Raw genomic sequence first — 27,067 nt, 5'->3', positions numbered from 1 at the left:
CAAGTTGTTCTCGCCGGAGACTCTGATATACTCTTTGCCAGGAGCTGAATTATACCAGATGTTAACTCTGGTGGTGGCAATAAAGTCGGAGATGCCCTGTGAGCCTGAGTTGCTATTGTTTGCAGGAATGAATGATCACCTGCACGCGATGGGACTTCTTGAGCAGCTAAAGGGCAATGAAATTCCGACCTCGAGGAAGATATGGGAAGCCATTCAGGCGTTGTTTGCAGCGATGAATGAAGTGCAGGAGAATGTGGTCTCGAGATTTGGATCCAAGACGAAGGTGGTGTTCACCACATCCCCTGGATACGCGAATATGCCACCTGCCCTACAATTCGTGTACGCGGTCTTGATCCTAATAGCAGAGGGGAATGAATGGTGGATTCTAATGGCAGCCCCCAATCGGGAGTTGGAGCCATCGAACCTGAGGCTTCGCAAGTCAGAATTGGCGGCGGCATGGGCGGACATATCTCATGCACTGAGGGGCTTTTATGGACTAGCCGACATCCTGATTGTATTAGACGAGGTGCTCTTGCTAGAGATATCGAACTTTGCTAGGCAAATTAAGTTCAGCCCAGTCATTGGGGACGATCACCCGGCGATAAGCCAATTGACGGCCAGCTTGTGGTTTCGGAGCATGGATGTGAAGATCACAAATTCCACCAGCAAGTCTAGAGGTCCTAGTAACGAGAGAAGAAATGTGGCTGAGACGGAAAAGCAATTAGAATCGATGAAATATCGCTTGACGCAAGAGAATGGCTGGTGGCCATTTTTGACACCAAGGCTGGAGAACGCCACGAATAAGACGAGGGAGGAAGCACCACCCCTCGTGAAACAAGTCTGGAGTTTTCTGGAGAAACAATTGGAGCTGGCCGAAGTAAGAGACATGACGGTGGCTAGATTCGTCTCGGCCGCCAATGAAGTGACGATTGGAGGGTTCTGGAGAGAGCACGCCAAGGGTGAGCTGAGGACTAGGAGGGATCACGAGATTCTCAAGTTCTTGAGTCCTTGCTGGGAAAAAGAATTCATGGCAGGAATGTTCGGCACCACGGCGACTATCTTTGGAGCCTTCGTGCAGGAGATACTGGGCATGCCCATCAGCCTGCTCTTGGCTTTGTATCTGGTCTATCCCAGATACTTGTTCAACATGGGCCCAGCATACATGTTTAGTCGAGGAGTAGAAACACTTCGAGTTGATGGGTATCTGGCACTATTACTCTTGACCCATGGGGAATTGGTGTCGTTTCATCGATTGATGGAATGTGGAGAGCCTCTGTCTATGGGGAGAGTCCACTCGAGCATTGAAAACTACTCCTACAAGTGTGCCGCAGGATTGAAGACGTTGTTAGTGCAATACCTCATGATGCAGAATCGGCACATGACGGGTGAAGATGAGAATCCAACCTCGAGAGAAGAATGGAAGAAGATGAATAGAGGGATGCCTCTGTTGACGGACTTATGCCTGGCAATGAGGTCGGACCCTATGGGGATAATCCGGGGCCTAGAGGAGATGGTGACCTGCATTTATGGTCCAGCAGTGACGTACGCATTCCCAGATCCCCTGGTGACAACGTATCGTCACTCTGTGACGCACTTGAGTCTGATCAGCATATTGGATGGGACGGCGCTCAATTGGTGTCAGCAGGAGGTGCTTAGAACGCGAATGAGCAACACGGTACTCTTTGGAAAAGTGAAAGATGCCGAGCTGATAGTGTACAACTTCAGGGGGCAAATGCAATGTAGAATGGGAGGCAAGCGCGAGGGCCCCATCGAAATGTATCCCAAGTTTTGGAACTTGAACCCATTGACGGCAGACGGACGAGAGATCTTGAGGATTCCTGCTTGGAAGGAATGCTTTGTGCTGGTCAAGAGGGAGCTGGAGGCCATAATGGAGAAAGAGATCCTCCCAGCCACCATGCCTGAGTACCCGATAGTCAGGAGGATGACCTTGGGAATGAACAGCCCCTTGGTAGTTCCCTCCATAATGGTGAGGATGACGACGGAGGAAATGCAGAAGTTTTTCACTGATGGCTGGGACCCCCTGTTCATCGGCTACACGGCGGCGGTCTACTTCCATACTAGCGAGGCGAAGGTAAACTCGTGGACGACGCAAGCGAAAAAGATGAGAGGTTCGCAGCCCCCCGGATATGAGGTGCGAAAGGTCTTGAGAGCTCTTGAGCAGGAGGGACTTGAGAACATGCTACCCATATGGGATGATGGCAGGATGATCATGATGGAGGGGCACGTCGCATTGGTGGACGACATGAAATTTGCAACGAGAAAATACAGGGCAGCCTATGGCTTAGAACAGGTGGAAGTGAGACAGGAGGGAAAAGAACTAGATGCAGCAGGTCAACTGCACGTAGCCCTGACGGAGTACAAGAAATTGGACCCTACGACACCATCACCACTGTCAGTGGACACGCCTGGAGACAAGAGGAGTGGACCCGTCGAGGACCGGCTTAAGAAAATTCTCGAGAGAAGGAGACATGAGTCAGAAGAAGAGAGTATGGATGAAACTCTCAATGAAGCCGGTGAAGACATGGAAGTGGGGAATACACCTGAACCAGGGCCATCAGGGGAGAAGCTCACCACTCAAGAGCTGTTGAAAGATTTGAGCGAGGAGAATTGGGCAGATACTGCCACCCCACCTCTGAATCCGTCCCCCCGGAAGAATCTGGAATTGCCATTGGCAAATGAGACCTTCAATATGGGGATGATACTCTTGAGCTCGGAGGAAAGGGAAAGGAACACTTTCGAAGGGAACAGGGACATATTCCTGGGGTCCCTGAAGGACGATGCTTGGCAGGAGTTCTTGGAAGAATTCAATCAAGAAGCGGGCAGCGAGACGACGCTGGACAAATTCAAGGAGGAACTGTGGGACACAGTCGTAAGATTTGGAGAACAGCTTCTGATAGGAACGGGCCTGGATGAGAAGGCGAGAAAAGAGCTGCTGAGCAAGCTGGTAGAGCTGAGGAATTCACGATCGAAGACTAGAGAAGAAAAATGTGAGGACAGCTCTACTCTGAGACAAAAAACTGTAGATAAAATAGTTGATGATATAAAAAGGGATAAGGTTGGGACTAGTAATATGATTAAAAGTACTAATATCCTTAAGGCTCGAGCAGGGGGGAGGCAAGAGTTGGAAGGATTGGGGGTAGACAGAGAGGTCGAATCAGTGATGATAGCTACAACACCCTCAAGCAGAGATGTGAAGACTCGCAAGAGGAAGAGAGAAGTGGAGGGATTGGGTAGTCCTTCAGTGGATGCTGTTTCGGAAGGAAACTTGAGAGAGACGGCGCCCATGGTTTTGGCTCGATGCAAGACGGCGGCATACAAGAGCAGCTCGGAGCTCAGAAGACCACTTGATGTAGAGAGGGAAATAGAGGTTTCCACCAGTTCGACATCGGAGGAAGACTTCAAGCCTCAGAAGATAAACGTAAAGAGAGGTTCAACGAACGGACAGACATGGGAAGTGGATGTCGGCAAAGAATGGATCTCGAAGGCACACCAGGCCACGGTCAAGCAAGTGACGAGTGATCCATTGGAGAGGAACAAGACGAGGAACACCTCCCGGACGTGGTGGGTGGCCTTCGAGACATTAAAGGAAATGGAGGACTGCTTGAAGAAATTGGACAGTGGAGTAGCTCGCAAGCGACGCAATTGGGCCACCCAGCAAAAGGCCGAGGTTAATAAAATAGAAGTGGCGAATCAGCTGAAGAGGTCCTGGCAGAACTTGTTGAAGGATCATTTTGAAGAGGCAATGAGGACATCCTCATCAGCACCACCATTAATGGCGAATCCCTTCGTAAGAACTGCAGGACAACTAATGTTCACCTGGAGTCTGGTGGGAATAGAGTTGGAGACATTGACCTCGTATGATAGACTGAAGTTGGGAAGCAAAAACTTAGATGTGTATCAAGCATTGATGCAACACGTGGCTAGGGACAATTCAGGCTTGAGCCTGGCTAGGAGGAAGGATGCCACATGTTTCTTGAGATGGATAATGTCAATGATGTCTGATAGTACCATCTTGGCATGCCACCAGAGAGCAAGCGGAAAAAAAACCGTGGAAAAAAGAGTCTCAACAATTATCTTAAACGTGTATCAGAGTACTGGTATAGAAAAAGAAGATGGTTCCAGACTATCCCTAGAGAACCACAGAAAGCTGGACGAGGTCCGGAGATTTTATAATAAGAAGTTCGAAGAAGAGCATGATGTTCACCGTAACCTGGCCTCGTCAGAGCAGTACTCGAGACCCAGCGAGAAGGGGGAATACCAATACGTGTCAGGAGTGATGGGAATAGCCTACAACCCCTTCTTAGACTCAGAAACTGGAGGCGCTCACAGGAACCACGAGGTGGCGGAGCTACTGAAGTTTTGGACAGAAAGAATAATGGAAATAGAAACGGTAGAGAAAGAAGGGCCGAGCCTGGGCCTGATTCTTGAGAAAACACCAGAGGTGGTAAGCATACCGCGTTCGAACAAGAGAGTTGAAGTGAACATGGGTGATGGAAATGGCTTGTTAATCACGAACTTGGGAGTTGTATGGAAGCTATTAAGACCCTCCTGGTGTCCACATCCCCACGCGAGTCTGATCGAGGAAACCACCGAGCGAGTGAGGCTAGCACCAACGGAAGATGAAGATCTGGCAAAGTTGAGTGTGTTGCACAAGCTAATCTCACCTCAGACGCAGGAGTCAGGCGAAAAGACGAGCAAGCTCGGGTCGGCAAAGAAGATGGAGCCGTGTAGCTGTCTGGATTCGACGTGTCGGAACGGAGAGCACACCTGCGATGGACGGTCATGTGTCAGAATACTGTCCTTTCAAAAAGAAGACCTGGTCACTTGGTTTGAAGACATCACGGAAAGGGAGAAAAGTGAAGTGCAAATAGTAGCGGAGTGTTACGCGAGAACTACGGTGAACATAGCAACAGCTCTCGGATTCTTCTCGAGAATGTGTAGTCTGCAGTCACTGGAAAGACTAGAGTCTGAACACCATTTAGTGACGGCGTTGAGCGTGGAATTATGGCCGGGAGTGTTGCAGGTGACTCAAAAGCATATCCGGAGCTGGAAGGTTGGTCTCGAGGCAGAAATGGGGTTTCCCATGAGCGAAGCTTATGGCCTGCCATTGAACGCAAAATCCCTGATAGGGTCAATGATGGCCAATTTGCGCGGAAGCCACTACCCACTGCACATGGCGATGGTGGAAGCATCCAGCCAGAGAATATTGGTGGACAAGGCCTTCTCAGTGCCCAAGTGCGTGAGGTTGGCTCGGATATCGCATCACTCGCACAAGTTGCTGAGAAAAATTAGAGGGATAGTACCAAAAGAATTGAGAGATGACTTGAGTGAAATCTGGGGAGAAGAATTTTTAAAGTTGGAGAGTGAGAATACCAGCGATCACGAGAGACAAAACGTGATCGGAAAGCCTGTGGGAGGTGCTCCAAACATGGAAGATAATGACACGATGCATGAGAAAATGATAGAGCTTAAGCCTCTTTTGGAAGCCTCAGGAGCATTGAGATCACCCATGGAGAATGCCCATGCCACTGTTTGGCACAAACGGTGTGGTATCCAGATCACAAGAACCTTTGCCTGGTGTGGGATATGGAAGAATTTCGGTCGATCGGACTACCGGATCACCGGCAGAAGGTGACGCTCTTAGTAGTGAGTACGATGTTGGCTCTGAGATGGATAGAAGAGAATGTGACGAAGTATCGGGAAGCAACGACGCCAACGGCTGAGTCAATATACGCGATAGACTACAGCAGGAGACTCGAGTTGTTTGAGACTGCGTGCAAAATATTCGCCATACCGACGGAAGTCAGACACATATGGAGCCGTTTGAGGTACTTTCCATGGTTTCGGGCGACACTGACGTCTTGGTTGTACGTGACAACGAAAGATCACATGAGAAAGCATCAAAAGGAGTATCGACAGTTCCAGGCCGAGATTGGGCCAGAAGCTTTCAAGAGACCCCTGTTAACCCATCGAAATGCGATCACGACAGGATGGAAGAGAGTGGGTAAAATGTCTAGAGACAATACCAAAGCGAGGGAATCGATACTAGAGGAGGACCTGGCGAAGAACGTGAGCTTGAGCCTACACAACTCCTTTTGTTTGAACCGGGAATCTAGGGTGAAGGCACTACCCAACCAGGCAAAGAGGTTGCAGGAGCAAAGAGAATGGATGCGATCCTACGAGCAGCTGAAGGCTTGGGAGGAAATCGTGATTAGCTCCGATGATGAAGAAGAACTGTTGAGACAGTTTGCCGTATCTAGTACTTCAGGGTGCAGCACCTCCAAGGCGAAGAGTGCGAGGTGAGTGGATGATTCGAATGGATCTTGAGTCTTGAGAGGGAAAGGGGGCTTGAGTGTTGATCCGGGTGAAACCTGGGTTCACGAAAAAGAAATTTTAACAAAACAAGATATTGTTATTAATATGCTATATCTATTATATAAACGAAAATGCTGCATGACAATTTCCTAGTTGAATGGGACAAAAGAATTTTTAAATAATTGGCTTGAAAAGCGAGAATTCATAGGTGCAGGTGTGTGCAGATTTTGATTGCTGTTTAGCGATAATGTGAAAATTTTACATGGCCGTGAATTTTGGGGTGTAGATAAGCTTAAGTCTGCTACAAACTTCTGTAAATGATCACTGGCACTGTACCTTGAGCAACACTCGGTTTTCGGGGACTCACTGGCAGACGACAGCACGCGATGAGGACATCGATCTTGAGTCCGGGGAGTATGTGCCAGTCGGTCATATTTGGAAGTTTGACCTTGAGAAAAGCAAGAGCACTTGATTTTGGGGTGAAATTAAGTTTTTCAAAAATTCGAATGGAGTACGAACTTGTTCTTGTTGTTAAAACTGACAAACATTAAACTCATTTTAATTATATTATTTGATTCTCGAGTTGATTACCGACTTGATTACTCCCAGTTCTTGAGCGTGCTACAATGTGAGTACAAATTTAAATTTCTAGAGTGTGTTTTATGATTATTATGTTGAGGTAAGGCGAGTTTTAGGTTGATCCATCTGAAATGGATCAAAGTTCCACTGTCTAAATAAAAGTAACTTAACGGATTGTTCCAACCCGGTTTTTAACGGCGTTCATGTATTTTGGGTATCTAGAGACCTAAGTATGAGGACGTTCTTAATTCTAGAGTGGGGGGATATTTTAGTAGTAGCCTTTAAGCTGTAACGGGTCGTAGTCTCATGTCACAAACGAACCGAATTGGCTCCGACTGATTTGAGGTAGAAAAACACAAGAGATAGTGTCCCTGACTCTTGAGCCAATAGTTATAGGGCCTATTTTTCTTAAGCCTCATGTGTGACTGCAGTAGACGAATGTTACAATGCGTACATATATTTTAATAAAAATAGTTTATTTCCCACCAATCATTTTAAGTTACTGCTGGTTTAATCTCAATATTTACAATCCGATCCGCATGCCAGTATCCCTGTACACTTTCTTAGCAGATCCTCGAGTGTCGCTGAACCATCTTCGAATAAGGTACACTTCGGATACATATACCACTACCATGCACACACATACTAAAGTGGACAGTGAGTTGATCCATCTCTGCTGGTCTGACTGGAAGAAAGCGTCTTTTATGACTAAGGATCTGGCCCTCATGATCGCCACTCGAGACCGGCCGATCTTCATCTGGAGTGACCTGATGTGGACCTGGAATAAATGAATCCGCATAATAAAGCCAGACCTAATGAAACCTTTTCAACCATTCTGTATAGCCAGACCAATATTGTCTGAATACGTTTCAAGGCTGTTTTTTTTTAATCGCGGCAAGCGAAAAAGCGGTACAAAGTTTGTCTTGGAATATTAACCAGGTCGTAATTTTTCATTCAACCGCGTCTGACGTGAAACTGAAGAAATTATATGATAATGACTTTGCTTTGAATTATCTTCAGATCCAGACAAATCGACCTCTAAAATTACGATTACTTGATTTTGCTCCAAATAAAAAGTAAAGCAGACCTTGATTGCGTCTAGGTTGACGAGGTAGTTTTTCTCTTCCTCTTCCCTCTTTTTCTTCTCAGCCTCTTCTCCTGCTCTGAATGGATCATCTTGTTCAGTGTCTACACTTGAACTCCCCTCATTTCGTTCTAAATTTTCAGCCTCTGCGATGCCCGTGGGGGTAACTACAGTGTCTGGTTGTTGGTATATGGAAATGTCAAGAGAGGCCACTTTTGGTGAGGATGCACCCCATCGGTTGCTCAAACAGATGTCGAAACTACCTAGACACAAATGAGTTCATCATTATCCCAATTTTTTGTTGATTCAATTGACCAACTTCATTATATTTTGTGCCCTGATTGCAAAAAAAAACACTCCTGGCAATTGGAAAACTCAATTGCAAAACTAATAGGGAAACTTTTTGTTTTCGTGGAAAAAAATCATATCATTAAAAACGTTTTGAAATGAATTAGTTGAATAGTTTGTAAAGGTGGAGTGGCTGAAATACTTCTTGTTTCGAGTCGTTAACTAACTCTGTTCTTACCATCGTGGGGTGTTTTGACTTGTCTGTTGGTCTGCTTGGAGGGTGCCATAGGATCCAGGTGTTTCTTGGTCTGCTGGTCTCGGATGAACAGCCACAGTTTACCATCCCCGCCTCTCAAAACCTGGAATCGATTTAATCTTTTTTTTGTATATCAACTGATTTTGTCAAGCAGTGACGGAGAAACTTCCTGTGAAATTTTTTCCAACTGAAAATCGAATTGATCAGTTGACTCAGATGCAGTTTGAATAATAGTCTTTGTGATCCAAAAATTATGGAGCTATGTTAGACTTCACCCTTCGTTTATGAAAGATTTTCAATATTAGGACTTATCAAAAGCTAAATCTAGAGCACTTTCACATTTTTTTTATCTGAGTAAAAACCATTGGCAGGCCATTCTGGAGGTTCATTGTCTTTTGCTTGTAAGTCAAACTTCTGAAAGGAAAACAGGGCATTTAATTTAAACGCGTTTTAGATTATAATTATATTTTTTCAAAGATTTGGCTTTGAACGGTTCTTTTCAAAGTTTGTGATTGAAATAAAAATTTTAGGCAATCAAATAATTGTCTTGATCAGTCTGACCTGCATTGACACAGTGAGTGTGTCGTGTTTCTTGAGATTGACCGTGAAACATGACTCCTCCCTCGGCTGCAACAGGGGCATGAAGTGTCTGGATCTGAATACAGTCTCCACTCTAGTTCTCTCATCTCCCTCTCCATACTCGTAGTCGTAGTAGTCGTCCTTGAACTTGAAGTTTAACTCATTCCGACGGGGTACTCTAGGGGCTAATTCCACGCAGAAAACACAAGTTAGACATCCGAGCGTGCAAAGAGGGTTAAGTTTTGGTTTTATTTGAAAAATAACTTTCGTTCAGTGAAAATAAAAATAATTATACAGTTGATAACACGTATTGTAGAAATAGTGCCTAGTAGAAAGAAGGATGTTTGGTTATCGTGCAAGTAGCGCTGATTTTTCCCACCTTGTGAGGTTTTTAATCAAAATTATAAAAAAGAAGAAAATCATGAAAAAAATGAAAAGTTTTAGTTAGACCTTTTTTGTTTTATTGTTTTATTTTTAGTTAGTGATAAGTATTGTTTTTTAAACAGATTTTTTTTTATTTGTTAGTGATAATGGGCTGGATTGATTGGTTATAGTCTGGAAGTGTAAACAGATAAAAATCGCAAAGAGAAGAAACTATGGCGTAATGTGTTTTTTCTCGCCCTCATTTTGAAAGTCTCAAAGAAAGCTCGTAAGGGTAGAAGTGTCTATCATATTAAAACGCTTTTGGTTATATTTGGATTCGCGAAAAAATTCTCAAAGAACGCGTCAGTATAGTGCTGATTTAAATTATTTAACAGATAAGTCGAACAAAATTAAAAATTTTAAACACGTCTTTTTAAAAATTGGGTTGCCTCTCGTCAAAAAAGTGATGGGAATAAAATCTGCTTCCTTTTTTGCCAGATTTACTCAAGTTCATTTTTTGTGAATTTCGGACCCAAGACTTTGCCCCAAAAAATACTTAAAAACAATCAAAAAGTACACCTATACTACCGAGTCAATCGCTGAGCAAGTTATATAAAAGTGAGCCTCTTAAGAAGCCCCAAAATTCCAAGAAAGGAATAATCTCCATAAATGCGAGAAAATGCTTCAAAAATGTTTTCTAATTACAATTTTTGTATTTTGTAAAATTTATTTTAGAAATTCCATACTACCTCTTAATTTTGTAAGCTACATATTTTGCTCAACAATCAACCCAGTAGTTAGGCGTAGTTTGTATTTGACTAAAAGAAACCAAAATGTGCTGAGTTTTGGGTCTGAATTTCGCAAAAAAAGTTGCACCAGATCAATTCTGGCCAAATCTCATGCTTATTTGGTTCTGGTCTATTTTTCAGTTTTTTGCAACTCTATTTGAGAAATTGGCCTTTTAAGTTCCCACTTTGGTTTTTTCTTTTCGTTCGTCGAAATGAAATCAACGCTGTAGTGAAAATACTCGTTTAGATTCTGTTTTTTAAAACTAAAATATATATTCCCAATTTTGTCTCAATTGAAATTTTTGATTGAGAATTTTCGGATGTCGAATAATCTTGACCATTGTTGGGAACTTTTTCGGTAGCTTCAATTGGCGTTGTGTTTTGTAGAAGAAAAGCGGCAAGTAATAAGTAAGTTATGATTGACCGATTGCGAATGACAGATGAAAATTTCTGGAAACTTCCTTCATGTTTGGGCGAAATATAGAGTCTCGCTTGTTTTCTACAACCGCTAGTGCAATCAGCTCGCGATGTTTTCGGATTTCTCTGATCAATCATCATGCTTTTTGATGCTGTAAGACTTCCAAGAAATTGAGTTATAAATTCTAATGAAACGCTGGTTAAGAAAAATGTGTAGTCAGTTAATTAACCTCACGTAGCCATGGGTAATTAGAGGCTCTTAGGACAGATAATTCCACTTCTTGGTAAAATTAATGCTGAATACTAACTTGCTTGAACGATGATTTTATCGAACTTTGATGCAAAATACAAATTGAGCTCTGCCATGGTCGATCGCTTGATTTGTACACTCAGTTCTAATCTAGTGTGTCACTAACTATTGAGCAACTAGTATAAATGGATGTTAGTAATACTTCAGTTGTATAGTACTGAAGTTAGACTTATGTTCAAGTTCAAAACTAACGCAACTTTGATGTATTGGTGATGATCAACAGCGTGAAATTCAATTGAACCACAAATATGTGGAGAGTGAACGTGTGTGCTTTTTAAATTCTATCGGCAATTCACAATAAAAATGCCATCTGGCAGAAATTTTAAAAGAACAAGTTTTCCAATATCAGTTTAAATGCTAAATTTAGATATTGAGTGTGATATAGAGTTTTTATAGTGAGTAATCCCGTGCGAATAGCTGCTCATCTTAAGCTTCTACCAAGAAAATAGCGGAACATGTAGAGAACCTAATACAAAAAAGGGGTTCAGATGAAAACTCAGATAATAGTTATTGGTTATGAGCAGATTTGCGGTGTTTTTAAAGTTAAGCTTGTAATGCATTCATATGGAAATATTAATTTTTTTTCTTCTGGGCCAAGTTTTTATTTTCGACCAGCGAGGTGCCGATGAAGTTCGATTCTGGAGCATTTTGTTTTCACGCAATTCCAAGTCTCACATAAATTCCAGACGGGTCGAAAGTTATATATTGAGTAGTCCTGTTTCGAGCTGTAATAAAAAGTCGCAAAACTACCCATCAAAATCTGTCTACACGTGGTTAGTAATTGGATTCATGGGCACAAGATTCGAACATATTTTCATTTTCTTTTTGGAAAAAATAAGGCTATGAAAGTTAGCTGCTACTTGCTCAGCCACTGGCTACTCTTGTTTCGATTCTTATTTTAAATGGGACTGTGATCAAATTATTTACAGGTACTGGTTTTTAGTATACTGTACAAGTACAGGTTTTTTGACAACTGGAATTAATGGTTTTGTGTTTTTTGCAATTTTTTAGCAATATTTTTCTGGGACTACATACTCTTAGCGTTTGTGTCCTAATTTATACAAAAATTCGCCTCGACTTTGAAGTTGACGATGATTACGTGGACGGTTATGATGACAGTCGAAATTTGATAAATAATGAAGATCATGATGATGACGACGATGATGTCATAACTACAGCAAACAGCTGTTTGCTTTTGTAGTTCTCTCCAAATCATTGTGGTAGCTTTGTCACTTGCAGTTTAGATTCTGAAATATCTGGCTGAAGTTTATTTCCCTTTGAATATTAAAAAATAGTTTCGAGTTGAATTTTATTTTTAGATAGTTTTGAGTCTACAGCTGTTGTTTGTTTATTGATTGTTAATTCGTTCGTTTTTCTCAAAAATGTTCGCCGTGAATGTTAAGTTGGACTGTGAACATGTTGCTGCCTTGAGTGAACCAGATCTGAACAACTTCTCCGATAGTGACCTCGACTCCTCAATTGAGTGCCAACAGGATGGATGCAATCAGGAGGAGACATGGATATGTCTGACATGCAAGGTGAGTAGGTGATTTTCAACGACTTGCGATACCCATAGAAGTAGGGATCATTATGGTGTGCATGGTGATTTGATTTACTTTACGACTGTAGTAGCAAATTATGATTTCCTGTCTGGAACGATTTCTCGTTGATAGTTTATGCTCTTAAGAAAATTTGTTGGAGATAGTTTTGATCCAATTGGTTACAGACACGTACCATCGTTAATTATTCACCCTTGCAATAAGCAAGAGTGTTGAAATCGGATACAAGACTTCTTTTCCCGAAAATAACTTTGTTCACAGAATAGTCAAAATTAGAAATGGTAAATTTAGGTTCAGTTCATGATAAGTTCAAATTTTTAGGCGTCTCTGGCACACTCGGTTTTGAGATAACGAATACGCCTGAGGCGGAAAAGGTCCTGGGTTCGAATCAAAAAGCATGCTGTTCTTTTAAACGAGAAAAATTCAGTTTCAAAAAAATGATTTGCCGGCTTATGTTATGTTAATTTAGTTTCCACATCTTAGAACTGATTTTTTTTGTTGCTGTACGCAAGTTACATTGTTGTTGTTTGTAGTGTTTTGATGTTCTGTTTGTAGTTCTACTAACTTAGACTTTAGATTTTCTTTTTTGTTTTTGTATGTTTTGTCGCTGAAAAATTGTATTCTGCCCAAATGATTTCGGCTTACATTTTATTGGCTTAGTGACCTAATTCTGATTCATTTCGAGAGAAAAATAATTTTTATGCTCGCCTCTAGATTGCTCAAAACGCTAAAATCTTGTTAGAAATTATAGTTTTTCATGACAACTTTTTTTTCGACTTTGCTTTTTATTCTTTTCCTTTTTTTCCATTGGATAGGTTTCAGCTTATGTCATTTGGGCTTAATTTCCTCTTGTTGCGTCTTTCGACGAGCGAAAAAAGTTCGTAGGTGCGTGTGAGTGAGTTAGTGAACTCACTCACACTTGTAGGTGCGTGTGAGTGAACTTTTTTTATTAGTCCTTAATTTTTTTGATTGGTTTTTTTTTCGACTTTTTACCCTTGCGATAAGCAAGGGTATTGCAATCGGGTACAATACTTTTTTTCACTAAATAATTTAGAAATGGTAAATTTGGGTTTAGTTCATAATAAGTTCAAATGTCTTTGCGTCTCTGGCGCACTTGGTCTGGTGGTAACGAATACGCCTGGGACTGTAAAGGTCCTGGGTTCGAATCTGACAGGACCTGTTTTTTTTTCAATCGGTAAATAAATTGTCATCTTATTTTTGTCTGCTTATATTTTGTCAGCTTAGTTACTGCATCGTAGAATTGTGTTTTTGTTGTAAGCAAGTAACATCGTAGTTGCTTTTAGTGTTTTTTTTTTTAAATTTTTTTCCGCAGAGAAAACATCAAAATAGTTAAAGGAACTGTGTGCGTGTGCGTGTGTTTGTATGTACATGTGTGTGTGAGGCTAAGGAGAACTTAATAGGTTTTTAAAAAAATTTTTGGCTTTTTTAATTTCATTTTTTCGGTTTAGTAGGTTTCGGCCTATTTTATATCGGCTGAGTGGCCTCTTATTGTTTCATATGACGAGGAAATAAAGTTTAATGTGTGTGTGTTTTGAGGGCGAGGGGGAGTTGTTAAGTTTTTATAAGTCTTAGGTCTTGTTGATTTTTTTCGGCTTCAAGGGTTACGGTGTTTTCGGCTTTGTTACCGCTTTGTAAAATTTTTTCCGATGCTAATCTCACATTCTATTGTCATGGTATTTTTCAAAACTAGCCTTATTCATTTTGATGGATCTAGTTTTTTCGACATTTTTGATTTTGTTTTCGACTTAGCGGCTTTCTTGTGTTGTATCGCAAGTGGTGCGAAGCTCAGCTTCGCCTGTGTAAAAATATTTTGTTAAATCAGTTTTGTGTGACGCTTAATTTGCAGTATATCCTTGTTCTCTACGTATGCTCCTGTATGATAAAAAGCTGATTTCTTCTCTCAGACAATCCTGTATTTCAAAACCCCAAAATTCGTCGGTTTCTTTTTCTCTAGACAATCCTATGCAGCAGATATGCGAATGGACACATGTTGACTCATTCCAGTGAACAGACACACTTCGTGGCCCTCAGTTTCATGGACTCCTCCGTGTGGTGCTTCGAGTGTGACTCTTATGTGGATGCACCCAAACTCAGAGACATCACGGACAAAGTGATCCAGAAACGAATCAGCGAACTGTCCTGAATTACATTGTACAATTTAATTGATATTTATGAGTAATAGATATTTTTATGAAAATTGTTTTTAAGTGAATGTCTGGATACTAGTTTACTTGTTTGGTCCCGTGACAAAACTAGTTTAGATGATTGGTTAAGGGGTTGGTTACCGGATTCGTACCCGCTAGACTAATTAGGCCCGTTTCGACTGCCATATAGAGAAATAAAACTGCTTACTGATAGAATTAGCAACATACTGACCACAGCGTTTTTGAGGGACCAAACAATCAACTAGTACCGTCTGGTGCCACAGGTTTTCCACTGGCTTCAAATACCATTTTTCAAAAAACTGATCACTCTGCCGAAAATAGAAAACAATTTGCGATTGCTCTCCCTGTCGCACAGTTCAAAAAAAGTTGACACTTCCTTTTTTTTAAATATAGATATTTTTGTGTTTGGGATGGTTTGAATTTAAGCTTCAGAACAAGTTAAAATACCTTCATTAAATTACGAAAATAATATTGTTGGCCTATTTTTTTTACTGTGTTGATTTTTTATTTTGAAATTAGAATGCATCAAAAATGGTATTTAATTGCATTATTTCTTGCTTTTCATTATTAATTGCATTTCGAATCATTGCATTTTGATTCAAAATATTCGGATGTAAATATGACATTTCACTTGACTCCATCTGACATGTATTTGTATTAGGTGAATTTGCGTGGAAAATAAATAAATACACTGGCATGCAAGAGAGCTGTAGTCAGAATGGGGCCTTGGAAATTAGACGATAAGCAAATTAGATGACAGTAAATAAATTTAGACGATAACTCTTTGTGAAGTTAAACGATAAGAACGGGGCCTAGGAATAAGACGATAAGCAAATTAGACGGATGCTACAAAAAGGAAATTAGGCGAAATTGGTTCTTTACAGATCTGGCATTTTAGACAAAAAATTTTTTTAGAGTCAAGTTTCACAAATACAAAAAGAACATAAATGTCAAAACAATTAGTTTAAATGAGCATAACGGGTCGAATCCGAATATTACAGGAGAGTTTTGAATTGAATAAATTTTGCAGGATTGACTTAAAAACTTTCGGCCACCGAAATTTAACTTGTCTGCAAATAATTTTGTTTTTCTCATGCATTTTGTCGGCAAACCGTTTTGATTTCTCTCACTTTCGTCTATTTTCACTTTCGAAGTGCAATTTAGCAAAATCGCCTAATTTCCTTTCAAGTACCTCCGTCTAATTTGCTTATCGTCTAAATTCTCAACCCCCGATAAGAACACCAACATTTTTTCTTAAGAATGAGGTTACACAAAAACAAATAGACTCTATATGGTCTCAGAACTGATCAAAATTATTATGGTGAGTTAATTAGAAAACAATAAATCGAAACAAGTCTGCTCGTACCAGGGCGAAGCCCTGAATATTCCGACTGCCTTTGAAGGTTTTATGGAGCAGTAATAACATCAAAAAAAATAAATGTATCAAAACAAATGAAAAAGTTTTTTTACTTAAATTTGAAATTTTTTATGAAAATCATCCCCCTACACGCCATATTAAGTACAAAAGGAAAGATTTCGCTCCTTGTAACTAATCAGTTATAGTAAATAAGCTTCTTTCAACCAATTTGGAACGATTTTAAGACGGATTAACTCTCCGCTTACGCGTTAATAGTGCGAAATGTATTGCGCGTTATTTGTCCCAAAATGGCAATCTTTAAACCCCCATAACTTTACAAAAAATGACCACAGGTGAAAATCTTTTCAATTTTGAGCTCAGGACAACAATAGCTTTCGAATTATATAAAAAGATTTCGTCAAAAATGGCTAGTTAAAAAGCCGAATTTTGTCTGAAGAAAAAAAACCCACTTCGAGCACTTCGTCTGGTGCCACAGGTTTTTCCACTGGCTTCAAATAGCATTTTTCAAAAAACTGATCACTCTGCCGAAAATAGAAAACAATTTGCGATTGCTCTCCCTGTCGCACAGTTCAAAAAAAGTTGACACTTCCTTTTTTTTAAATATAGATATTTTTGTGTTTGGGATGGTTTGAATTTAAGCTTCAGAACAAGTTAACATACCTTTATTAAATTACGAAAATAATATTGTGGCCTATTTTTTTACTGTGTTGAATTTTTATTTTGAAATAAGAATGCATCAAAAATGGTATTTTAATTGCATTATTTTTTGCTTTTCATTATTAAGTGCATTTCGAATCATTGCATTTTGATTCAAAATATTCGGATATAAATATGACATTTCACTTGACTCCATCTGACATGTATTTGTATTAGGTGAATTTGCGTGGAAAATAAATAAGTACACTGGCATGCAAGAGAGCTGTAGTCAGAATGGGGCCTTGGAAATAGACGATAAGCAAATTAGATGACAGTAAATAATTTTAGACGATAACTCTTTGTGAAGTTAAACGATAAGAACGGGGCCTAGGAAATAAGACGATAAGCAAATTAGACGGATGCTACAAAAAGGAAATTAGGCGAAATTTGTTTTTTACAGATCTGGCATTTTAGACAAAATTTTTTCTTAGAGTCAAGTTTCACAAATACAAAAAGAACATAAATGTCAAAACAATTAGTTTAAATGAACATAAAATGTCGAATCCGAATATAACAGGAGAGTTTTGAATTGAATAAATTTTGCAGGATTGACTTTAAAACTTTCGGCCACCGAAATTTAACTTGTCTGCAAATAATTTTGTTTTTCTCATGCATTTTGTCGGCAAACCGTTTTGATTTCTCTCACTTTCGTCTATTTTCACTTTCGAAGTGCAATTTAGCAAAATCGCCTAATTTCCTTTCAAGTACCTCCGTTTAATTTGCTTATCGTCTAAATTCTCAACCCCCGATAAGAACACCAACATTTTTTCTTAAGAATGAGGTTACACAAAAACAAATAGACTCTATATGGTCTCAGAACTGATCAAAATTATTATGGTGAGTTAATTAGAAAACAATAAATCGAAACAAGTCTGCTCGTACCAGGGCGAAGCCCTGAATATTCCGACTGCCTTTGAAGGTTTTATGGAGCAGTAATAACATCCAAAAAAAATAAATGTATCAAAACAATTGAAAAAGTTTTTTTTTCTCTAAAATTTGAAATTTTTTATGAAAATCATCCCCCTACACGCCATATTAAGTACAAAAGGATAGATTTCGCTCCTTGTAACAAATCATTTATGGCAAATAAGCTTCTTTCAACCAATTTGGAACGATTTTAAGACGGATTAACTCTCCGCTTACGCGTTAATAGTGCGAAATATATTGCGCGTTAATTGTCCCAAATTGGCCAAAATGGCAATCTTTAAACCCCCATAACTTTACGAAAAATGACCACAGGTGAAAAATCTTTTCAAGTTTGAGCTCAGGACAACAATAGCTTTCGAATGATATAAAAAGATATCGTCAAAAATGGCTAGTTAAAAAGCCGAAATTTGTCTGAAGAAAAAAAACCCATTTCGAGCACAAATATTCCGTCACTTTCGTATCGAAAGTCGGAACAAAAACAAATTATGTTTTGAAATGCTTAAGTTACACAAATAAACATTTATAAGCAGATTTGTGGTTAGACAACCAGTGTTTACTCAAGCAACAGATGAATTGATTCTGTAAATAAATTTCACGGAATTTGCATGTAAGTTATAGTCTAGAGTCTTTAACTTTCAGGTCGTCTAATTTGCTTGTCTAATTTCCTAAGCTAATAAACACCAGTCAGAATAACTGATCTGTTTGTGTACATAACGACCTTGCGAGCGTAGTGTTATTACGAGCATTTTTTGCCAACTGAACTCGCATAATTTAGTGCTCAAATTTTGTGGCACTTTTGTAGCTTAGAATATCAATTTTATTGCATGTGTTCATCCGCTTTATTTCTGACTAGTGTTTGAAGAGACTAAGAGACAGTGGATGCATCGTGGTGATAGTAGCTTTTAAATCTGTAGGTCTAAAGTTCGAGGGCTTTTTTCATCTTTTTAAGCATTTTTTCTTAATTTCGTCCGGTCTTCTAAGCTCTTGGCGGTTTGTCGCGTATTGTGAAGTGAAGCTTCGCCTCTGTGTATATAGTTTCAACTTTTAACAACTTTTAGAACAGTTTTGGAAGTTATTTTACTACTGCAATTACTAAAAGTGACTAAAAAATGTGTCCTCAAGTTTTCCTACCGATCTAGGAACATTACGTATCAATTTGCTGTTTCGATTTTTTTTGAAGATAGTGACGGAATATAGGGTCTAATGCACAAAACGGCGCAAAATTAGTATTTTTATATTTTGAGCTAACATTTATGCTGTACTCAGACAATTCATTGTATCAGACGAGACAAATCTAGTAAAATGAGGTAAAATTCAGCAGAATAAAATTTATCTGCTGGAAATTTTAGTTGAATGCCGGTCCTTGTTCTTTGGCTAATTAAACACTAAAAAGCAATCAGATTCATCCTTATTATTTCGAGGTTGAATTTGAACAAAAAAGATGTGGACATTTTGATTTTTAGCCGTATAGTGCATGAGGCCCGGAATATTTGTGCTCGAGTGATTTTTTCTCCAGACAGACTTATACTTTTTAATAAGGATTTATTGACAGAATTTTTTTATATATCAACCGAAAGATTTTGTTGCTTTAAGCTCAAATTTATAAGATTTTTCACCTTTTTCTTAAAGTTAGAAGGGCTTAAAGATTGGCAATTAGGGGTGATTAACGCGCAATAGATTGTATTGAATTGAAGAATGCTAGTTGGTCTACTTTATTTTGCTATATTTGGAATATCACTTTGTACTTTACGCAGTGTGGGGAATTACTTTTCAAAAGTAAGGAAAATTAAGGATCCATTTCTGAAATTTTTTCAAACCGAGCACTATTCTAGAGACTTTAAAAGGCAATCGGAACATTCAAGGCGTTGCTTTTAACCGAGCAGTCTCATTGAAATAGCTGCTGAGTGCGTGCTAATTTATAGGAACACGGGCAAATTTTAATTCTTTTAAACTAAATTTGCTCTAAAAAAATACAATTTTGCCAGTGGATTTTCCTTCATTTTGTAAGTCAAAACCGGATTTGTTTTTGACCTCCAAAATTGTTCCAAAGTATTCAAAAGATCACAAGCATGTATATGCCGTTTTTAGACTAGTAATTGCAGCTGAGTTATGTCTGAAATGGCTTTTTTTATCGTATATCACCCAACTGCTTATAATGTTGGGCTGAGTTGCCTTATTTTGCACAAAAAGCATTGAAACTAAAGATCCTTTCCTCTTTGTGCTTCTAAAAAATGTAGTGAAAATATTTTGTTTTGAATTTCAGCATCAAAAATTCAAACTTGATTAATTATATCAGAAATATTTTGATATATATGCTCGCATCTCAAGAAATATATCTTTCACAAAAAAAAATAAGATACAGTGATGCTGAATGCCATCCTCCAGTTGGAGGAACAGGGCGAGTGCCGGGAGTCTGCGACAGAAGCGGTTTTGATGGTCGGCTACACCACCGATGGAATATCCAACCAAGAGCAAACCAGATGGCTGTCCTGGAATGTGGATGGAGGGGTGAGGGGATTCGAATTGGCGAGGAATCCTGGCTTGAGCAATAACACCGAGTATGGCGCAAGGGAGTTCCCACTACCAACCAGACCATCAGCAAGGTCAGCGGGCCAACACACGAGTAAGACACCCTCTATGACGCGAGCGCAGCAAACGGAAGAGGCGTATCCTGACCTCAGTAGTCTGAAAAGAGAACTTGAGAGGACACAGAGGGAGAGGAACAAGGCGAACCTCGACCGGGATCAAGCGAAGCTTGAGAGAGATCAGGCGAAACTTGAGAGGGATCAAGCGGTCGTCGAAAAGGACCAAGCGCGGAGGGAACTGGATATGTTGAGAGCTGAGCATCTACAGGAACAAAGAGTACGAGAGAATGCCGCGAATTGTGAGCAGCTGAAGTCGGAGCTTGAAAGGATCCAGCAACGACAACGCGAGCTTGACATGCAGAAAGGGGCTAGGCCCAAAGAGCGGATGGTTACCGGCTCAAGCCCAGAGTCGCGTATGGAGGTGGACGAAGCTCCTAGATCGAAGGGACGATTTAACCTTGATCGCGCGGCTCAGGAACATATGAATGAGGGGTTGGAGGTGTGGATACCAACTGAATCAGCGTCCTCCCTGCGTTGCCTAGAGAAACAAATAATACGCCCGTTGATGGACATCGCGCTGCCTGGATATACCCCGAGTTCAACTCCGAGTAGTAGTCAGGTGAGCGGTAGCTCGTCACGACTGAAAGAGTTGCACGAGCGGCTACAGCTAAGGAGTCGTGAGAGTCCAGCAAGAGTGGAGCTACCCTCGACATGGAGGGAGCAACCTGTCAGGAGTGTGGTGATCTCAAGTTACAAGAAGAATACGGAAGGCAGATACCACAGGCACAATCGGATGGATTGGAGCACGGCGCAGAGAGACAGGAGGGATTGCTTCCATTACGCGGCTTGGGTGGAATACCTCACGCAGCCACGTGTGCCTGAGGGGGCGGTCCACCTGATCATAGGGGACAGCTTGTTGCGGGTGCTGACCCGGATTCAGTCCCATTGGCAAACGGGGATCTTGAGTTTCGCTGGAGCTGCGACGCCGCAGATGTTGGCAACACTTGAGATGCTAGGGATGGCAAGAGTATACACGGTAACTCTGATGGTCGGGACGAACGACGTGTCTAGGGGGGGAGGCAAGGAAGGTGACGAAGCTGCATGACAAGATGAGCTGCATTCTTGAGGAATTGCGGATTAAAATGGATCCTGCCATTCTCACGGTGTGCACCATTCCTTATAACATGAAAACGGACCAACATGCAATGGAGATGAATACAAAAGTGTGAAACCTGAATGAAATAATCAGGCAGATACACCAAAGGAGCGTCCTCCCCGTTGGACTACAGGACGTAGCCGAGCAGATGGAGCGATCTGCTTTCCCCGACGATGCATCCTCGGATGGGATTCACTTTGACAGGCCCAGAGGGGTGGAGTGGTTAAATGACGTCTTCCAAAGGCACATAAGCGCATTGGAGGCAGAGTTGCTAGAGACGGCCCAAGTCACGCTCGGACCACCCCCAAATCCACCCTTCTTCAACCCGAGGGCTTTGTCCAGTCGTCTGGGAGCGATGGCCGATTCTAGAGACAGTTCGAGGAACAGCCGGACCAAGTTGCCGGGCGCCGCACCCATGATGGCCGATTCTAGAGACAGTTCGAGGAACAGCCGGACCAAGTTGCCGGGCGCCGCACCCATGGAGGCCGAGGAGGCAACGTCATCAACTCCTTAGGGTTCGGTAAAATCCTCGGTAAAATGAATGATCACTTGCATGCGACAGGGTTTCTTGAGCAGCTCAAGGGCAATGTACCAGCATCGAGGAAGATTTGGGAAGCTATCCAGACGTTATTTGCAGCTATGAACGAAGTACAAGAGAACGTTGCCTCATGATTTGGCTCCAAGACAAAAGTGGTGTTCACGACGTCCCCCGGGTACGCGAGCATACCTCCCGCTCTGCAATTTGCATATGCGATCTTGATCTTAATAGCGGAAGGGAATGGGTGGCGTATTTTGATGGCAGCTCCAAATCGGGAGTTGGAACCAACGAACCTGAGATTTCGCAAGTCAGAACTGGCGGCGGCGTGGGCGGATGTGTCCCACGCGTTGAGGGGCTTCTACGAGCTGGCAGGCATCCTCATTGTATTGGACGAGGTCCTCTTGCTGGAGATATCAAACTTCGCTAGGCAACTCAAGCTCAGTCCGGTTATAGGGGATGATCATCCAGTAGTGACTCACTTGACGGCCAGTCTGTGGTTTCGAAGAATGGAGTTGACTACCACAAGCTCCACCAGTAAGTCTAGAGGGCCAAGCAACGAACGGAAGAACGTGGCCGCAGCGGAGAAGCAGCTGGAGTCGATGGTGTATCGATTGACACAAGAGGGAAGCAGGTGGCCCTTCCTGACGCCAAGGCTGGAGAACGCCACGGAGAAGACAAGAGAGGATGCCCCACCTCTTGTGAAACAAATCTGGGATTTTCTTGAGGAGCAGCTGGAAGTGGCCGAGAAGAGGGAAATGAAGGTGGCCAGGTTCGTCACAACAGCCAACGAGGTCACGATTGGAGGATTCTGGAGGGAGCACGCAAGGGGTGAGCTGATGACGAAGAGGGATCACGAGATTCTTGAGTTCTTGAGTCCTTGTTGGGGAAAGGAGTTCATGGCTGGAGTGTACAGCGCGAAAGAGACCATCTTTGGAGCCTTCATACAGGAAATCTTGAACATGCCCATCAGTCTGTTGTTGGCACTGTACCTGGTTTACCCAAGGTACCTGTTCAATATGGGCCCAGCGTACATGTTCAGTCGGGGCGTGGACACACTCCGGATTGATGGATATTTGACATTGGTGCTTCTAACCCGTGCGGAACTGGTGTCATTTCATCGGCTAATGAAATATGGGGAGCCCCTGACGATGGGAAGAACCCACTCGAGCATTGACACTTATTCGTACAAGTGTGCTGCCGGGCTGAAGACGCTGCTAGTGCAGTACCTCCTGATGCAGAACCGACACCTGACTGGTGAAGAAGAGAGCCCAAAGACGCGAGACAAATGGAAGAAAGTGAATGGGGGCATGCCTCTGTTGACAGACCTGTGCCTTGCCATGAGATCGGACCCCATGGGGATGATCCGGGGGCTAGAGGAGGTCGTAACCTGCATTTATGGACCGGTCGTCACGTGCGCGTTTCCAGATCCTCTGGTGACAGCTTATCGCTACTCAGTGACCCACTTGAGCCTCATAAGCATACTAGATGGCACGACACTCAATTGGTGTCAGCAGGAGGTGCTAAGGGCACAAATGAGCAACACGGTGCTCTTCGGAAAGGTGAAGGATCCGGAGTTGGTGACATACAGTTTCCGAGGACAACTGCAGTGCAGGATGGGAGGTAAGCGCGAAGGCCCCATCGAAACCTATCCCAAGTTCTGGAACCTAAACCCCCTGACAGCAAATGGACAAGAGTACTCGAGAATTCCCGCATGGAAGAAAAGCTTCGAGTTGGTGAAAAGGGAGCTAGAGGCGATATTGGAGAAGGAAGTCCTACCAGCAAGCATTCCAGAGTTTCCAACAGTGAGGAGAATGACCCTGGGGATGAACAGCGCCCTGGTGGTCTCGTCCCTGATCGCGAGAGCAGCAATCGAAGAACAACAGAGGTAGTAATCGATGGCTGGGATCCCCTCTTCATCGACTACACTGCAGCAATTTATTTTCATACCAGCGATGCGAAAATAAATTCATGGACAACTCAGGCCAAGAAAATGAGAGGCTCGATGCCCCCGAAATTCGAGGTGCGAGAAGCCTTGAGAATACTTGAGCGGGCAGGTCTGGAGAACAAGTTGCCGGTGTGGGATGATGGCAGGATGATCGTGGAGGAAGGACACATCGCACTGAAAGGAGATGAGATGATGTTTGCCACGAGGAGGTACCGGGCACCTTACGGACTGGAGCAAGTTGAGATGAGACAGGAGGGGAAGGAGCTGGATGCAGCAGGCCCATTGTGTGTGGCTCTGACAGAGTATAAGAAAACGGGTCCAGCGACACCATCACCCCTATCGGTGGACACCCCTGGGGATAAAAGGAGCGGTCCCGTAGAAGATCGATTCAGGAGGATTCGATAGAGAGAAGCAGAATCGGGAGAGGAGAGCATGGACGAGACTCTCAGCGAGGCAGGAGAGGATATCGAAGTGGGAAACACACCGGAGCAAAAACCATCGGAGGAGGAGTTCACCACGCAATAACTGTTGAAGGATCTGAGTGGAGAAAATTGGGCAGACACCCCCACGCCACCTCTGACCTCATCTCCCCAAAAGAATCTAGAGTTACCACTGACGAGCGAGAATCCTAACATGGGGATGATTTTACTGAGTGCGGAAAGAAGGCACTCTGGATTGAAGGCACTCTGGATTTTCCTGAGTGCGGAAAGAAGGCACAGAGTGATTTCCTAGGCACTCTGGATGAGGACGCTTGGCGAGGATTCTTGAGCGATTTTAATCGAGAAGTGGATGACGAGACCACATTGGATGATTTCAAGGAGGAGCTGAGGGGCACGGTTGTGAAATTCGGAGAGCTTGTCCTGATGGGGACAGGTCTAGAGGAGATAGCTAGAGGAGAGCTGCTGAGCAAGATGGCCGAGTTGAGGAAGGCATCACGGAAGACCAAGGAAGACAAATGTAAAGACAGCTCTACTCTGAAACAAACAACTGAAAAAAAAATAATTGAACATGTAAGGGGGGATAAGGTCGGAACTAGTAATATAATTAAAAGTACTAATATCCTTAAGGCTCGAGCAGGGGGGAGGCAAGAGTTGGAAGGGTTGGATGGAGACAAGGAGGTCGAATCAATGATGATAACGACAACGCCCCCTAGTAAAGAAGTGAGGTCTCGCAAGAGGAAGAGAGACGTGAAGGGATTGGGCAGTCCTTCAGCGGATGCGGTCTCGGAGAAAAACTTGAGAGAGACGGCCCCCATGGTTCTGGCACGATGGAAGACAGCGGCCTACAAGAGTAGCTACGAGCCAAGGAAACTGCTCGACGTAGAAAGAGAGATGGAAATCCCCACTAGCTCAACAACAGAAGAAGACTTCAAGCCTCAGAGGACGAAAATGAAGCGAGGTTCGACGAGCTGGCAGACCTGGGAAGTGGACGTCGGCAAAGAATGGGTCTCAAATGAACACCAGGCCACTGGGAAGCAAGTGACTAGCAATCCTCTTGAGAAGAATAAAACGAGGAACACCTCCCGACCGTGGTGGGTGGCCCTGGATACATTGCAGGAATTGGAAGACTGCCTGAAGAAGCTCGACAGTGGAGTGTCACGCAAACGACGCAACTGGGCTACCCAGCAGAAGGCTGATATCAACAAAGTGGAACTGGGGAGCCAACTGAAGAGAACTTGGCAGAACTTGTTAAAGGATCATTTCGAAGAAGCGATGAGAACATCCTCATCGGCATCGCCGCTGATGGCGAATCCCTTCATTAGAACCGCAGGACAACTGATGTTCGCGTGGAGCCTGTTGGGAATAGAGTTAGAGACACTGACTTCGTACGATAAGTTGAAATTGGGAGGCAAGAATCTAGAGGTGTATCGAGTACTGGTGCAGCACGTTGCTAGGGATAACTCAGGCTTGAGTCTGGCAAGGAGGAAAGATGCTACCTGTTTCTTGAGGTGGACAATGTCGATGATGACTGATAGTACCATCCTAGCATGTCACAAGAGAGCAATTGGAAGCAAGACGCTGGAAAGGAGAGTCTCCACAGTCATCTTGAATGTGTACCAGAGTACTGAGATAGAAAAAGAGGATGGTTCTAGGCAATCTCTAGAGAGCCACAGGAAGTTAGATGAGATACGGAGATTCTACAACAAGAAGTTTGAGGAGAAACACGACGTACACCGTAACTTGGCTTCGTCAGGAGAGTACTTGAAACCCAACAAAAAGGGAGAGTACCAGTATATGTCTGGAGTGATGGGGATGGCATACAACCCTTTCTTGGACATGGAAGCTGGGGGTACCCACAGAAACTACGAGGTGGCGGAGCTGCTGAAGTTCTGGACAGAGAAGATAATGGAGATAGACACTGTGGAGAGAGAGAGGCCTAGCCTAGGTTTGATTCTCGAGAAATCACCGGAAGTAATAAGCGTGCCGCGCTCAAGTAAAAGAGTCGAACTAAAAATGGGTAACGGGAATGGCATGTTGACCACGAATCTGGGAGTGGTGTGGAAATTGCTCAGGCCCTCCTGGTGTCCACATCCCCATGCGAGCCTGATCGAGGAAGTCTCGGAGCGAGTGAGGTTAGCACCAGCGGAGGACGAAGATCTGGCATATAGTGCACAAGCTGATCTTGCCTCAGGCGAAGGAGTCAGGCGAAGCGACGAGTAACGTAAGGTCGGTGAAGAAAATGGAGCCGGGTAGTTGTCTTGACTCGACGTGTGGGAATGGCGAGCACACCTGTGATGGACGGTCATGCGTTAGGATACAGTCCTTCCAAAAAGAAGATCTAGTCACTTGGTTTGAGAGGGAGAAGAGTGAAGTACAGATAGTGGCTGAGTGTTACGCGAGTACCACGTTGAATATAGCAACAGCTCTGGGATTCTTCTCGAGAATGTGCAGTCTGCAGTCACTGGAGAGGCTAGAGTCTGAACACCATTTGGTGACCGCGTTGAGCGTGGAGTCATGGTCCGGGGTGTTGCAGGTGACCCAGAAACACATCAAAAGCTGGAAGGTCGGACTTGAAGCGGAAATGGGATTTCCTATGAGCGAAGCCTATGGTCTGCCTCTAAATGCGAATCCCTAGTGGGGTCAGTGATGGCCAACCT

At 42.7% G+C, this 27,067-nt stretch overlaps 4 protein-coding genes across 5 annotated transcripts in view; 3 read left to right on the top strand and 1 right to left on the bottom strand.

The window, feature by feature from the left end:
* Window positions 1-27,067, top strand: part of LOC134845160 (mucin-19-like) — a 581,930-nt gene that overhangs the window by 232,915 nt on the left and 321,948 nt on the right. The window lies entirely within an intron of this gene.
* The window catches only part of LOC134845161 (ubiquitin-like-conjugating enzyme ATG3), a 426,844-nt gene that overhangs the window by 232,906 nt on the left and 166,871 nt on the right, over window positions 1-27,067 (top strand). The gene's annotated exons all lie outside the window — the stretch shown is intronic.
* Window positions 7,211-11,392, bottom strand: LOC134844060 (uncharacterized). Of its 2 annotated transcripts, none has more exons than XM_063860530.1 (5): window positions 10,999-11,392; window positions 9,105-9,307; window positions 8,526-8,646; window positions 8,003-8,262; window positions 7,211-7,693 (listed from the first exon to the last, which is right to left on the bottom strand). In XM_063860530.1, the coding sequence occupies exons 1-5, from the start codon at window positions 11,054-11,056 to the stop codon at window positions 7,439-7,441; spliced, it is 897 nt and encodes a 298-aa protein (XP_063716600.1). In that variant the 5' UTR covers window positions 11,057-11,392; the 3' UTR covers window positions 7,211-7,438. The 2 variants fall into 2 exon arrangements, with proteins under 2 accessions (XP_063716600.1, XP_063716599.1); XM_063860529.1 differs by having other exon boundaries at window positions 7,214-7,693; window positions 10,612-11,390.
* LOC134845162 (NAD-dependent deacetylase sir2A-like) lies at window positions 12,212-14,750 on the top strand. The gene is made up of 2 exons (XM_063862045.1): window positions 12,212-12,538; window positions 14,535-14,750. The coding sequence occupies exons 1-2, from the start codon at window positions 12,383-12,385 to the stop codon at window positions 14,721-14,723; spliced, it is 345 nt and encodes a 114-aa protein (XP_063718115.1). The 5' UTR covers window positions 12,212-12,382; the 3' UTR covers window positions 14,724-14,750.

The sequence above is a fragment of the Symsagittifera roscoffensis genome, chromosome 4 (assembly GCF_963678635.1).
Source record: "Symsagittifera roscoffensis chromosome 4, txSymRosc1.1, whole genome shotgun sequence".
Classification (NCBI taxonomy): Eukaryota; Metazoa; Xenacoelomorpha; order Acoela; family Convolutidae; genus Symsagittifera; species Symsagittifera roscoffensis.
Note: the sequence above shows the minus strand (reverse complement) of the source record. Positions and strands in the feature narration are given on the sequence as shown.